This window comes from Galleria mellonella, unplaced genomic scaffold (genome assembly GCF_026898425.1).
Source record: "Galleria mellonella isolate WM207_F2 unplaced genomic scaffold, CSIRO_AGI_GalMel_v1 utg44, whole genome shotgun sequence".
Lineage (NCBI taxonomy): Eukaryota > Metazoa > Arthropoda > Insecta > Lepidoptera > Pyralidae > Galleria > Galleria mellonella.
Genome location: NW_026442100.1, coordinates 3,966,521 through 3,981,508, shown reverse-complemented (window position 1 = coordinate 3,981,508; position 14,988 = coordinate 3,966,521). Strand labels below are relative to the sequence as shown.

General features: G+C 36.9%; 2 protein-coding genes across 2 annotated transcripts; both read left to right on the top strand.

Annotated features, from left to right (window-relative positions):
* The first annotated feature begins 8,842 nt into the window (after positions 1 to 8,842).
* On the top strand, positions 8,843 to 11,870 carry LOC128201458 (uncharacterized). Its single transcript, XM_052898490.1, has 2 exons — positions 8,843 to 11,401; positions 11,820 to 11,870. The coding sequence occupies exons 1-2, from the start codon at positions 8,939 to 8,941 to the stop codon at positions 11,868 to 11,870; spliced, it is 2,514 nt and encodes an 837-aa protein (XP_052754450.1). The 5' UTR covers positions 8,843 to 8,938.
* Positions 11,081 to 12,945, top strand: LOC128201473 (uncharacterized). Its single transcript, XM_052898580.1, has one exon. The coding sequence runs from the start codon at positions 11,962 to 11,964 to the stop codon at positions 12,814 to 12,816; it is 855 nt and encodes a 284-aa protein (XP_052754540.1). The 5' UTR covers positions 11,081 to 11,961; the 3' UTR covers positions 12,817 to 12,945.
* The last annotated feature ends 2,043 nt before the right edge of the window (positions 12,946 to 14,988 follow it).

The window sequence follows — 14,988 nt, the reverse complement described above, 5'->3', positions numbered from 1 at the left end:
TCTTCATCTATCACAGAAGATGGCAGTGCTTTCGTCAAGTCGAGCACAACTATACTATCCTTTTTCGGGCCTCCTGTAATTTCATTGTGAATAAAGATGACAAAAGACTTAATAATTACAAGGCATCATAACGCCTACAATACCAGGGGTATTACGCACGTATTGCCGACCCTGGAGAAACTTCTTTACCCCCCTTTTGAAGAGCCCCCATGCTGTAGTCTCTTGGGAAAACCTTGACAGAGAATTTATTCTATAACCTAAGTGCTCATGGGAGGAAACATCTCTGAAACCGCGTTGTACGCGACTATGTAGGCTGTAGGGTATGAGGGTAAACTCCCTGTCGATGTCGAGTCGTATAATGATAGAAAGTGGCCGTGGGAAACATATTGAGCAATTACTTTGAGCACAATCCGTTGTACAAGAAGTAGAATACGCAGAATGAGGCAAAATCTTTTCTAAGACTTAAGGGTTCGATACCGCTTGTAATGCTGGTATCATTGGCAATTCTCATAGCTGGTTGTTGCACTGAATCGAAGGGTTCAAGCTGATATCTAGGTGCTTTCTCCCACAAGTAACAGCAATACCCCATCTGGGGCCGGAATTAATTTTAATTTCATTACCATATTCCTTTCTTAAAACAAGTGAGACAGATTTTTTTTATAGAACTTAGAATGGCAAACAAGCTAACGACCCACCTGATGGAAAGTGGTAACCGTCGCCTATAGACATGAGCAGTACCATGGACATAACAGACTATACTGTTTCGCCTATGATACCCCCCATGCATTGCCATTCCTGAAGACTCAGGTGACTTTTGTACGAAGTCTCCCTCTGACCAAGTGGACTAAAAATTTTAATTTTAAAAATTAATTTTTAAAAAATTATATGGTAATTTAAAATACAAATCAGCTAGTTCTATTTGTAGTAAAGTACTCATTGTTCAACATTTCAATTCTTATCTTAAATGCCTTGACTCTATAAAAGAACTTTTCTAGGGAAACATCAAAAACTTTGTATATTCTATTTATTTTACTTTTCCATTGAACCTCCGGCGCTGGGATGAATGACGTTGTTATTTTAAAAAATACCTCTTTCTACATTTCAGTTAACACTATCTCGGAAACTGGTTTACTTTAAACACTTTTTGCAAAGTCAACTTACAGAGTTTTTATATATCTGAAATAAAGTGCGATATTTCATTTTGAATTAAAAGCAATTTATAAATATTGGTATTTAAAATAAATATTTTTATAATTGTTTTTGGATTATCTTTACAAAAAGCTTATGTTTAAGATAATTAAGTATTGATATTTTAATTAACAAAACACAGTTAAATTGAAAACCCTAAGTTTATAGAAATCGGTTGAAAACTTTTTTTTTTTATAATACTTAATGGCAAACAAGTTTATAAACATGAGTAAAAGAATGGACATTATTTGCAAAATAAATACAAATACTCAAAACTAGTCTGTACTAGTACTATAAAGAAAAAATATTTGATCGTTGGTTTGTAATGAATAACTCAAAAACTACATGACCGATTTTAATGTTTCTTACCTAAAAAAAACTATATTACCAGCAAGTAATATAGACTACGACTATATATTATTTCCAAAAATTTTATTTATTTATTTATGCTTGTATAAAGGTGTAACGCTTATAATTACTACAATGAGTTGAAATAACTCATAGTACCAATATATTTATACCACTGAGGTGGCAATTAAGCATACGGCTCACCTAATGGTAAATGGTTACCGTAGCCTATGAACACTTGCAATTCCAGAGGTTATACGCGCGCGTTGCCGACCCTGGGTAACCTTTTTACCTTCCTTTTGAAGAACCCCATTCTGTAGTCTCTCGGGAAGACCTCGGCAGGGAGTTTATTCCATAACCTGAGTGTTCGTGAGAGAAAACATCTCTGAAACCGCGCTGTGCGTGACCATTTAGACTGTAAGGTATGTGGGTGAACTCCCTGTCGATGTCAAGCCGTACGATGGTAGAAAGGGGCCGTGGGCATCATATTGAATAATTCCTCTGAGCACAATCCGTTGTACAAGCAGTAGAACACGCAGAATGAGGCAATATCTCATATTTTATTTTATCTAATATAAATTTAATATTAGATAAGATCTCTTATTATTGATTTAACATATCTTAGTAGCAAACGAAGCAAGAGTATAATTGAAATAAAATATAAATCCGAGCCGGATGGCTAGTAATAATAAAGTGGAAACATTTGATCGCTTGTTTTATCAGCCGTTAATTGTCCACTGCTAAACATAGCTTTCCCTAAAGGGGAGTTTTGTTAGTAATTACCACGCTTGGCTTGGACCAGTAACCGTAGTTTGACTTTTGGTGATGTTTTAAGAGAGACATTGCTGCTCTTCCCTCCACCATAAGCTCCCTTAGTTGCCTCTTACGACACCCACGGGAAAGGAAGGGGTGGCCTATTCTATGCCGGAACCTACACAACTATTTGATCGTTTGTTGAATAAATTCAAAAACTATTAAACCAATTTTTTAAATTGTTTCGCTTATAGAAAACTACTTTATTAGCGAGTAATATTATCTTGAAACCTGGCTAAATCATTAGTCTGACCATAAATACTGTTAAATAAAAACTTCTTTTTTTTTTCAACTTTTTAATTATTTTAAATTTGGAACACGTTTATTATTTTAAAAACTTCTTTCGATTTCGTGCCATTTCGCACATTTTTTTTTTGTGTTCATTATCAAATTATATTATATACAATTCAAAAGACATAGCTAAAACATACAACAGACAGACAGAAGTAAGCAATAAAAAGTAAATTACCCAATTAGACATTTCCAAAATAACTTACCCGAGTATCAGACTAATATTGTATACGAGCCTTAAATTCTCCAATAGCATTTATTAAAGGAAACGATTCCTAAATAGAACGTGTAAAATGTACTTTTATTGCTTTTTGATTTGTGTTCCGCATAAACATCGGAATCGTTACTTTAAGCGTTTATAATTGCGGCTCTATTCTCTCAATAATAGAGTTCAATTTGGAAACATCGAAGAACTGCAGCCGAGGAATATAGTTAGATGCAATTAGGTCGATGTAAACAGTATCTACAATGAGAGGAAAAAAATTAGGATAGATTATTTTAGAACAGTTCTCATTGTTACTAGTCGTCGTTGTTGGTACTTGGTGGCACTTTGATGCTATCTTTGTGCTGTAAAAAGTAGCTTACCATATATAAGCGCTTAATCGTTCACTGCTGAACATAAGCCCCCGTGGGGGGTTTGCCAGTCGTTGCCATACTTGGTAACGCATGTAACGCGCGCGTTGCCGACCCTGAGGAAACCTCTTTACCTTCCTTTTAAAGAACCTCATGCTATAGGCTCTTGGGAAGACCTCGGCAGGGAGCTCCATAACCTGAGTCTTCGTGGGAAGATACTATAATATAAACAGCATTACATTCTTGCAATTCAGGATTATTACGTATTTAAAAAAAAATAAAATAAACAAAACATACAATAAATTCGCTACCTAATCGAAAATACAAATCGTAATTGCTACAAGGAACATAATTTCTTACACTTGTATTGTAAAACAATAAGAGAAAACGGGAAACAAAATTACAACTCGCAAACAACGGATAGGGGAGCGAGCGATATTTATTTATATACACCACAAACGATTGTCCGCGCGACTGTACCTCGTCCACCCAACAGATGTTAACATATGCCCTGTGTTTTCTTTATTTAAGAGTACCTACTGTTTGTTACTTTTTGTACGGATCCACGGCGCCTCCGGTCTCTCGCTTATTATTTATGGCGGCGAATGTACCGCTTGTAAGGATATAATTTTCTTGGAAGTGCCAAAGAGTCTGACTCGTGGAAACTTTATTCATTTATTAGCAGCTGTTACCTGTGACTTCTTCCGCGTGACTAGGATATGTTTACTGACCCGGATAAAGGGTAGCTTATATATTTTCCATCCTATACAGTGCATATACAAAACATAGTCATTAAGACGCTATAAAGTAATAAACAAACAAACAAACTCTCACATTTCTAATACTAGTATGGATTCACTGACATTTACCCGTAATATCATACCAGTGGATTTTAAAAACAGGTAACTACTTTTTTATGGCATAACTACACCAGATTTTAAATTAAATCTTCAAGAACACATCTTTCTTTATATAGCACAGAGAGCAAACAAGCATGCAGCTCACCTGATGATAAGTGACCAACCGCCGCCCATAATCATCCACAACACCAGAGGTATTGTAACTGTGCTGCCGGCCTTTTGAAAGGAATATGCTTTTTGAAAATTTTACAATTTGGTTTAGTATTTTTTGCTTAAAACAAATAAACGGTTAGACAATAATTATGAATGTGTTTGTTTTGATTTTTATTAGTATTATTAAGAACCTCATATTATTTTTTCTTAAATATCTCCTATATGCAGACTTTATCAATTACAATTTGATCGTATTAATAAGAGATACAAATCTCTCTATATTATTTGTATGTTTATACACATTTTTTTTTATGCAACTTAGAATGACAAACAAGCTGACGGCCCACCTGATGGAAAGTGGCAACCGTCGCCTATAGACATGAGCAGTACCATGGACATAGCAGACTATACTATTTCACCCATGATACCCCCCATGCGTTGCCATTCCTGAGGACTCAGGTGTTATTCCTCTGTACCCAGTAAATTCACGCCATATCCCACCCTTCAAACCGAAACACAGTCATGCAAACACAACTGCTTCACGGTTGAAACACGAATGGGACAGAGGTAGCCATGCAATCGACTTTTGTACAAAGTCTCCCTCTGGTAAATTATATATTATATATTAACACATTCTTAATTGAATTGATTTCTAGATAATTTACATACATACATACAAACATAACTACAATATATTGATACAGCCATATATATAAGTTACTACTGTTATTCTTATAAAACTCAATTACGTGTTAAAACATTTTATGCTAAATATTTGTAGTTATTCACGCCACTGGCTTGTTATTTGTTAGAAGGGAGATATAAACTCAAGGGTTTAAGTTTGAAAAGTTAGACAGAAGTCTTCATAAAACAACAATAATAAAGTTTGGAGTTTGACAAACTGTTTTATAAGCTTTGCCAAACGAATAATAATTGTAAATCTAACTCCAGCATTTCATGGGATAAAAATAAAACAAATTCTATAATAAAACTTAATTAGTTGATAAAAAAAAAGTCATCCTCCGTGGCGCAGCGGTCAACACGCCTGCCTGCGACGTGGAGGCCCCGGGTTCGATCCCCGGCCAGGTTATGATGGAAAACGATCTTTTCCTGATTGGCCTGGGTCTTGGATGTTTATCTATATATGTATCTATTATAAATATAGTACCGTTGAGTTAGTATCCCATAACACAAGTCTCGAACTTACTTTGGGGCTAGCTCAATCTGTGTGATTTGTCCGTATATATTTATATTTATAAATTACTATATAAGAGCAAAGCAAAGTTTGCTGAGTCAGTTATATATATATATATATATGTTACAGAGACATTTATTAAACAGCTATTATACATAATGTATGGTCATTATACATAATGACTAAATTGTCTAGACAATGTGGTAAATTATTCGCTTCATTTGATTATTATTCATAATAGTAGATCACAGTCAAATCACAGAAAAGAAAAAAGTTTTTTTCTTTTAGACTATTCTATAACCGCGGCTTTACCTATTGGCCGGAATAAAAAGTAGTATATTTTATTCTATTACTCTTTTAAATATATAATACTTTCAAGAATGTATATAATAAAACTAATATATTACGTACAATTTGGCTTTCTGTTTAAATCCTTTGAAAGCGTATAAAGTGTATGTAAATTGACAGAGATCTCTTCCGGTCAACCCAATGCAGTTAGAAAGCATGTTACATGCATGGTACATTTTTTAAGTTATTATCATTTATATCGCCAATTTTAATAGATCAATTCCAGTGATCGGTAACTAGATCTTTGATTCCGTATATATGCCGTGTAAGATCGAGCAAGTTTTCACATAAGTCAAGCCACTCGATTTGCTTCGAGACTTTATTATTTGTGTTCCGGAACACTACATATTTTGTGTTTTATATTACATTAGTTAAATCTTTGTTTCGCTTTTAAATAAAGAACAGGTAGATCACGCTAATTTTGTTTAAACTATAATTAATTATCGTCGTTATATCACATATCTGCCCACTGCTAGAAATTGGCCTCCCCCAGACTACCACGAGGAACTCGCCTAAGCCACCTGTATCCACTAACTCTCTGCAAGGTATTTGAGATAGTCGCTACATCTAGTTTTGCCTATACGGGGTTGCCACTCTAGAATCTTTCTTCCCATTCCCCACCCTAGAATTCAGCTTGAACCCTTCGACTCATTGCAACAACAAGCTATGAGAATTGTCGATGATCCCAGACTAACAAGCAATATCGAACACTTAGGTATAGAACAATGTCTCAGGAGAAGTTTTGCCTCACTCTGCGTATTATACCGCTTGTACAACGGATTATACCTATAGGAATTGTTCAATATGATGCCCACGGCCACTTTCTACCATCGTATGGTTTGCCATCGACAGAGAGTTTAACCTCATCCTACAGCCTAGATGGTCGCGTACAACACGGTTTTAGAGATGTTTTCTCCCACAAACACTCATGGAATGAGCTCCCTGTCGAGGATTTCCCAAGAGACTACAGCATAGAGTTCTTCAAAAAAGGGGTAAAGAGGTTTCTTCAGGATCCGCAACGCACGCGTAATTCCCCTGGTATTGTAAGCGCTTATAGGCTACGATAATTGCTTACCATCAGTTAGGCCGTATGCTTGTTTGCTACCTCATTTGTTTAAAATAATAGTTATCGGTTTGTAAGCTATGTGACCAGCCTTATCCTTCGCTTATTTTGGTTCTTTTGCGGATATCCTCGTTTCAGATTCTATCTCGCAAAGAAACTTCAGGCACAGCCCTTATCATATTTATTTATTTATTTAATTCTTTATTATACACACTAGTTTTAAAAATAAGACAGAAGTAATCAAAAGTACAAAGGCGAGCTTAACTCAGATAGAGTTTTCTTTCAGCAAACCCAAAGTGGAAAGGAGCATCAATGTCAGCGGATACAGCAGTGTACAATATTGTGACAATTTTTAAACAGACAAAATTAATTTAATTACATTATATTTAATCGTACAAATACACATATACATATACATAAATACATACCTACATCTATGCATATACTTATACACACATACACATATATATACAATATACGTACATATATAGATAAATAAATATATGTCCATAGAGATAGATCATAGTACTCTATGCCGGGATTACATGGCTCGACAGTAAAATTAAGACATGAAAATATTACACAGAACGTACGATCGGCGACGTACACGTGACATTCTTAATGTTGCAGGCGTATATAAGCTACAGTGACCGTTTACCATCAAACGAGCTATATGCTTTTTTGCCAACTTCGCAATATAATACATATGATATTCACTTACAATTGTGTTCTAACAGTTACTGGCAAGCTTGGACAACTCGTATCTCGCTCGTGTAGCTTAGGTAGTTATTATATATATAAGCAATATCCAAGTTGTAATCTCAAATACCCATATAATATCGACTGTACCATATATTGTATGCACAAACACGTCGAGGAAGCAGTAAACACAGTCAACCAGCCTATATGTTCATGGAACGGCGGTGAAATACTGTAATATTCCTGCACGATTTCTTTGAATTGTAATGTGCTTGTTTTATTTAGACGATTGTGAGCCGAAATGATAATGTTAAACGGATTATTTTAAATGCATATATGAAACAATTTTGAAGAGAAAAAAAATTCTCATTTCGACTGATTTTTTATGCTCTTCTAACGCGATTACGTCGCCAGTTCGGAATAAATTTTAATATTTTTTATAGGACTAGAGTTTACTTGCGTTCTTTTTTAATATTGCAACGAGTGGCTGTGTGGTCCCGGCATAGAAAAGGCTACGTTTTTTTCCCGTGGGTGTCGTAAGAGGCGATTAAGGGTTTCCTCTTACTTACGACTTGATGAACGAACGATGGGCAGCAGCGTCTCTCTTAAAATATCTTTAGTTTAACTGTGATTGCCAATCCGCCTGCTAAACGTGGCAACTACTGGCAACACCTTCTAGAAAAGAGCATATTCCTTTTTAAAAGGCCGGTAGCACACCTGCAATGCCGTTTGCGTTGTGGGTGATCATGGGCGGCGGTAGTCACTTACTATCAGGTGAGCCGCATGCTCGTTTATCCCCTGTGTTGTAAAAAGAAATATATATATTGTTAGATATTAAGACTACTAAAAACAAGGAGTGGGGCAAGGAGTGGGGAGCCAAGCCTATAAAAACCGGGTAGTTCATAGCATTGGTCTTTTTCGTTCGCCAACTCTCGAGGAGCGCAGACGGTGTGTGTGACGTGTTTTGCTGTAATCGGTTTATTATTATTTTAATTACTTAAGATTGGTGATTTGTTCGATTTATTATTTAAATATCTTTATAAAATTGTTATAATTTTGTAATAATAAGTATTAAATCATTTGTGTTGCTACCGTCCTCTTTTTTTTTTTATTTTCCACTTCTGATGCTAAAATCAGAAGTGGGATAAAGAACTTAAATGCCCACTATAACTTTCGATCTGTTTAATATAAGATCAACAAAGCATCAATCTTCTTTTGTTTTTATATTTCTTGTATGTGCATGAACAATTGTTGTTGAACATTATCTGTGATAAGCGGAGTCAGTCGCGCAGCAAGACGCGTCGGCACGACCGTGATAGTAGATCGCGTGATAGGTCGCATAGTAGATCGCATGTTAGATCACGCCATAGGTCGACTTATAGATCACCTACTAGATCGCGAGATAGGATGCAAACATCACAGCCTAGGTTACGGAATAAACGTACTAACACGCCTCCTCGCCAACCCATAGTATCCCATAATTCGATGCAAGAAACATTACAAGCGATATTGACGCGATTAAATACATTAGAAAAAAATTACTCCACAAATAATCATAGTGATAATACTTGTCAACATAATCTCGAATTACCCACCATTTCCGATGTAACATTTAACTGTTCTACGCCAAGTAGGAATGTCACCGTAACTAAAGTACAGCAAAATAACGTATCGAATATTCCCATTCGTGTGACTACCCCACCTGGGGATCGCCAACTGGACACATCCCGGTCCGATATTATTATTAACAATGTTGATCAAGCTTTCCGCGAAGATAGGGTAGTAGATAGTACGCAAGCATTAGCAGACGCGATTAAATCTATTAGTTCACAACGGTCGCAACCCTATTTTGTGTCTAGTTTTGATCCCTCACTTCATAATATCGAGGTATGGTGTGCAGAGGTTGAACGCGCTAAGGATACTAACGGGTGGAGTGATTCGGAGTGTTTGTCACGTGTATCGAAATGCCTCAGGGGTGACGCGCGCACTTGGTTAGACGAGTGGGTAACTAATGAAAGGACATGGTCCAATTTTCTACAAGAATTTAAACCACTTTGTCCGCGTACACTTGACTATGCCAATATACTATTCGATATTATGAAAACAACTTCCGAAAAAATTTGTACTTATGCTGAATACGCTCGACGTAGCCTATTACGTTTACGTGTAGTAAAGGGACTAAGTGAGGAGCTCATGACACTAATAATCATACGCGGTATTAGTGACCCTCAAATCCGAGCCGCCGCAGCGAATGCTAATTTGACTTGCGACAACATAGTGTCGTTTCTTAATATTTACGTTAAACCTAGCAATAGTACGGCAACAAGAAATAATCTAGGAAAGCGCCCCTTACCTTTAAATCATATGAAAGGTCCCCTTAGGTGTTTTAACTGTGGTCAGTCTGGACATAAAAGGTTGAATTGCACGAAAAAGCCAAAGGACACTATTGTTTCTACCCACGCTATTGTTGATTCTTCTGAATCTACGCAGCGATCTGTCACTTCGGAATACAAAAGCACAAAATGTGACTTTTGTAAGAAACCGGGCCATCGCGAGGAAAATTGTTTCGCAAAAGAAAGATCGAATATGCGTAATAAACGAAACCTAAATTTATGCACTACCCTTTTATTAACGGATCCCTCTCGAAGCAAAGACGTAGTAACAGCGGTAATACAGGGTATTCCCGTTGACGCACCCATTGATAGTGGCGCCTTGAATATTTCGTTTATATCATCCGGGGTAGTAAAATATCTTTCATGTGAATTAAAACCTATTAATTGTGCGTTAAAGGGAATCAGTGCAACAGTAATTCATGCCAATTTTTATGTAACGTTGACTATCGAATTTGATGAAATTACTCTTAAAGCGGATTTTGTAGTCGTTCCAGAGTCATGCATCGCATTTCCTTTGATAATAGGTACGGATATACTTAATCGCGACGGTGTCACTTATGTTAGGTCTAAAGCTAAACAATATTTAACGCGTTCACCTATGACACAACAGCAAGTAAATACGGTAGTCCCCAATACAAAAGACCAAATCAATACACCTCTTCAAGGTGATGATCGCAATTTGCTCATGTTAGTGATTAATGACTTTTCAAATTATTTGATATCTGGTACAACTTCAACAACTGTTACTACAGGCAAAATGAGTATTGTCGTTAAGGATGACACTCCTATAGCTTATAGACCGTATAGATTACCACATCAAGAGAAGCTCAAAGTTCGTGAAATAGTACATGATTTAAAAGAAAAAGGTATCATTCACGATTCAAATTCAGAATATGTTAGCCCCATCCTTCTTGTGAAAAAGAAAGATGGCAGCGATCGAATGTGCGTTGACTTCCGAGCATTAAATCGAGTAACTGTTAGAGACCGTTATCCTATGCCTCTCATTGACGACCATATAGATCGATTAGGTAACTTTAAATATTTTTCGAGTTTAGATATGGCTACTGGCTTTCATCAAATCCAAATAGATGAGGAGTCTATACACCGAACGGCATTTGTCATTCCAGAGGGTCATTTTGAATATTTGAAAATGCCCTACGGATTGACTAACTCTCCGATTGTATACCAACGTATCATTAACGAAACCCTTCGCAAACATATTGAGGCTGGTAATGTGTTAGTTTACGTAGATGACGTCTTACTGATGAGTCACGCAGTCGAAGAAGGTATTAACCTGTTGAGAGACGTGTTAACGACTCTGACAAATGCGGGCTTTTCTATTAACTTACGGAAATGTACCTTTCTCTCGATGCAAGTAGAATACCTAGGGCGTATGGTGAGCCAAGGTCAGGTTAGGCCGAGCCCCAGTAAGGTGGAAGCACTGGTGAACGCACCGGCTCCCGCAAACGTTAAACAGGTTAGGCAGTTCTTAGGCTTGTCAGGTTATTTTAGACGTTACATAAAAAATTATGCAACCAAAACCGCTTGCATATCACGCCTAACTAAGAAAAATATTGACTTTTGTTGGACACCGGAGCAAGAACGTGCGCGTCAAGAAATCATAACTTGTCTAACCAGTGAACCCATATTAGCTATTTTTAATCCCTTAATTATCGCTATTCTCCAGTAGGCGATGAACCGAGACTACTTTGTTTTATACCAAAGGGGCATCGGTTAAGTTTGTTGAGAATATTTCATGACGGACACGAACATATAGGCGCGGACAAAACTCTAGATTTAATACTTAAACATTTTTGGTTCCCTGGATTACGACAATTTGTTAACAAATACGTTACGCATTGTTTAGTATGTTTATCCAAAAAACGTGTACCCAGGGCTCCACACCAGCTAATAACTTCATGGAAAAAGCCAGACACCCCTTTTGATACTTTGCACTTAGACGCTTTAGGACCATTGCCCGAGTCCAACGGTTATAGATTTGTGTTGCTAATAGTAGATGCTTTTACAAAGTTTTGTATGTTATATGCAATACATAGGCAAGACGCAGGCGAACTTGTACGTATACTCACTAATGCTATATCATTATTCGGTGTACCAAGATTATTAGTAAAAGACCGTGGGCGAATGTTTGAATCGTCCATTTTTACTAAGTTCATCTCCGAACTCGGTTGTTCAGTACACTATATAACACCTGAGATGCACCACTCTAACGGTCAGATAGAACGGTACGTGCGGACCGTACTTAACATGATTAGAATCGAAGCCAACCATAAGATGGCGTCATGGTCAGATCAGCTATGGAGGCTTCAACTCATCTTGAATATTACAAAACAAAAGACGACACAGACGTCAGCTCTGAACCTGCTTGTTAGCACCGAAGCAACGACGCCACTTATCCGTTTACTGGTACGAGACGTAGCAATGGAAGGATCTTTATGTAATAGGGAAGGTTGGCGCGCAATTCGAAGGGCGAGGGCCAACGAATTATTGGAGAAAAATCGGGAATGTCAAAATAATTACGTTAATCGAAATCGGTGTGCACCTCGTATTTTTAAAGTCAATGACTTAGTGTTTGTCATTAAATACTCGCAATCAACGGGTAAGTTGGACCCAGGAATGCGAGGACCGTACAAAGTCACCAGGATTTTGCCTAGTGGCCGCTATGAGTTGAAATTGTTGAGTGGGTCATACGGGAAGACTACACAAGCGGCAGCAGAATACATGGTTCAGTGGCACGGGGAATGGTGTCCCGAAACGTGCGCCCCATTTTTTGCAAGTAAGTTGACGGTTACTATTTTGTATGTACACGTTTGTATCTTAGGCAGTCACAAAATTACATCATACACACATATCAAGCTCGCCGTTCACTGACTAATACTAACCCATTAAAATAACCTCCCTGTTTCACTACACACATACACAGTGACTGGCTGAGTTATAAACATTGTGCTGGTTGGTAACCTGTTAGACTCATATGGTGTGACTTCTAAGTCAAATGTACACGGTACATTGGGATGTGCGATTCAGTGATGCCTCCATCCCGGACCGGTCAGAGCAAGCGATTCAGTGATGCCTCTGTCTGACTGGTGACGTAAAGCTTTACAATGGTGTGTAAAGATTTTACGGGTATCAGCAAGCGATTCAGTGATGCCTCTGCTGATGCAGGCACTGGGGACGCCCTTTGCCTGATTTGTTCACAGATGTAGCAACTCTGCCAGTTTGGACTTCGAACAGCCCAGAGAAGAGAAGAACCTACCACTATGTCCCCAAGTTGAGCTCTTTATAACCCAGATCTTTTATGATTGAAATATGAAAGTGAATTAATTTTCCTACCTTAAATAACGAGTGAAAGTTAGACGAATGAATGTGATAAAGACGCGAGCTTTTGTGTGTATGATTCATATATGTTTCAGATAACTCTGATGATAGTGATCCTATAGCAGGACCATCGGGATCACAAGGAAGCACCTGCACGCCACAGAACGTCTTAGAGGAAGACCTGTGTCTATCATCGAGCACGGACGAAGATGCTAGAGTCGAGGACGACTCTACGTCAGGATAGGCCGTGTTAGATATTAAGACTACTAAAAACAAGGAGTGGGGCAAGGAGTGGGGAGCCAAGCCTATAAAAACCGGGTAGTTCATAGCATTGGTCTTTTTCGTTCGCCAACTCTCGAGGAGCGCAGACGGTGTGTGTGACGTGTTTTGCTGTAATCGGTTTATTATTATTTTAATTACTTAAGATTGGTGATTTGTTCGATTTATTATTTAAATATCTTTATAAAATTGTTATAATTTTGTAATAATAAGTATTAAATCATTTGTGTTGCTACCGTCCTCTTTTTTTTTTTATTATTTTCCACTTCTGATGCTAAAAATATATATATATATACATGTATAAAGTTTATCTTATCTAAAAGGCTAAACACCTTAGTTCTCAGGAATGGCCATGCATGAGGGGTATCATGGACGACACAGTACACTCTATTATGTCCATGATTCTGTTCATTTCTATAAACGACGGTTACCACTTGCCATCAGGTGAGTCATCAGCTGATTTACCATTCTATTAGTATTTTATTTCAGTAGTATCACTACATAGTATAAAACAAAGTCGTTGTCGCTGTCTGTACGTCCCTATGTATGCTTAAATCTTTAAAACTACACAATGGACTTTGAAGCGGTTTTTAATATATAGAGTAATTTAAGAGGAAGGTTTATATGTATAATACATGCATAATATTGTAGAGAAACACTTATAAATTTAGAGGTTTCTAATATAATGGCGTAAATAAACACATTTTTTGCGTTTACATTGCAAGCGCTAGTTGAACCCCACGAGATAAATCGAAATAATGTACTACAGTATTGTACACCTTAAAAAGGTCAACAAAAATTCCGCGATGGTATATGTCTATCTCTTAAGGATAACCCACGATAACCATTTTTTATCCTTTTCATTTTACGGGAAAATATGGCTTATTTACGAAGTGATTTTAAGCAATACACCATTAATTTTGTTCCAATTAAGTACCTTAATTACAAAATCCATTTAATATAGATCCATATGGCCCTTTACAGCATGTAATTTAAATGATTATTTTCGAAGATATTACAGATTTAAAATGCAGGGACATAGCGGTGCGACATTGCACTCATGCAAAGCCGGGGCGGGTCGCTAGTCTTTCATAACGAAGGATGAACTTCTTTCTTCAACCAATTTCAAAAAGAAAGAGGTTCTCAATTCTGTTGTTTTTTGTTATGTTTGGTGTCTTATAATTCTGTTAGTTGTAAATCGATTAGCAAAGTTGTTTTTTTTTTTTTATCTGAAAGGACAATATACTTACAGATTGGTCTAATAAAAATTTTATCAATACCAATTCAGTGGTTTGGTTTTTAAACCAGCTGTTTCTGTCACAATTGAATGAATGAATGAATGAATGAGTATACATTATTTGTATTTATACAATATAGGAAATAAACAAGACAATTAATAGATACAATTGTATAAGTACAGTAAGGCGGTCTTATTGCTGAGAGTAA

What these genes read in the sequence shown, in the direction of transcription:
- LOC128201458 (XM_052898490.1), top strand. Translation starts at nt 8,939, where the DNA reads ATGCAAACATCACAGCCTAGGTTACGGAATAAACGTACTAACACGCCT. An exon ending in CTCCCGCAAACGTTAAACAG is followed by an intron (nt 11,402 to 11,819) that starts GTTAGGCAGTTC and finishes ACGTGTACCCAG; the next exon opens with GGCTCCACACCAGCTAATAA.
- LOC128201473 (XM_052898580.1), top strand. Translation starts at nt 11,962, where the DNA reads ATGTTATATGCAATACATAGGCAAGACGCAGGCGAACTTGTACGTATA.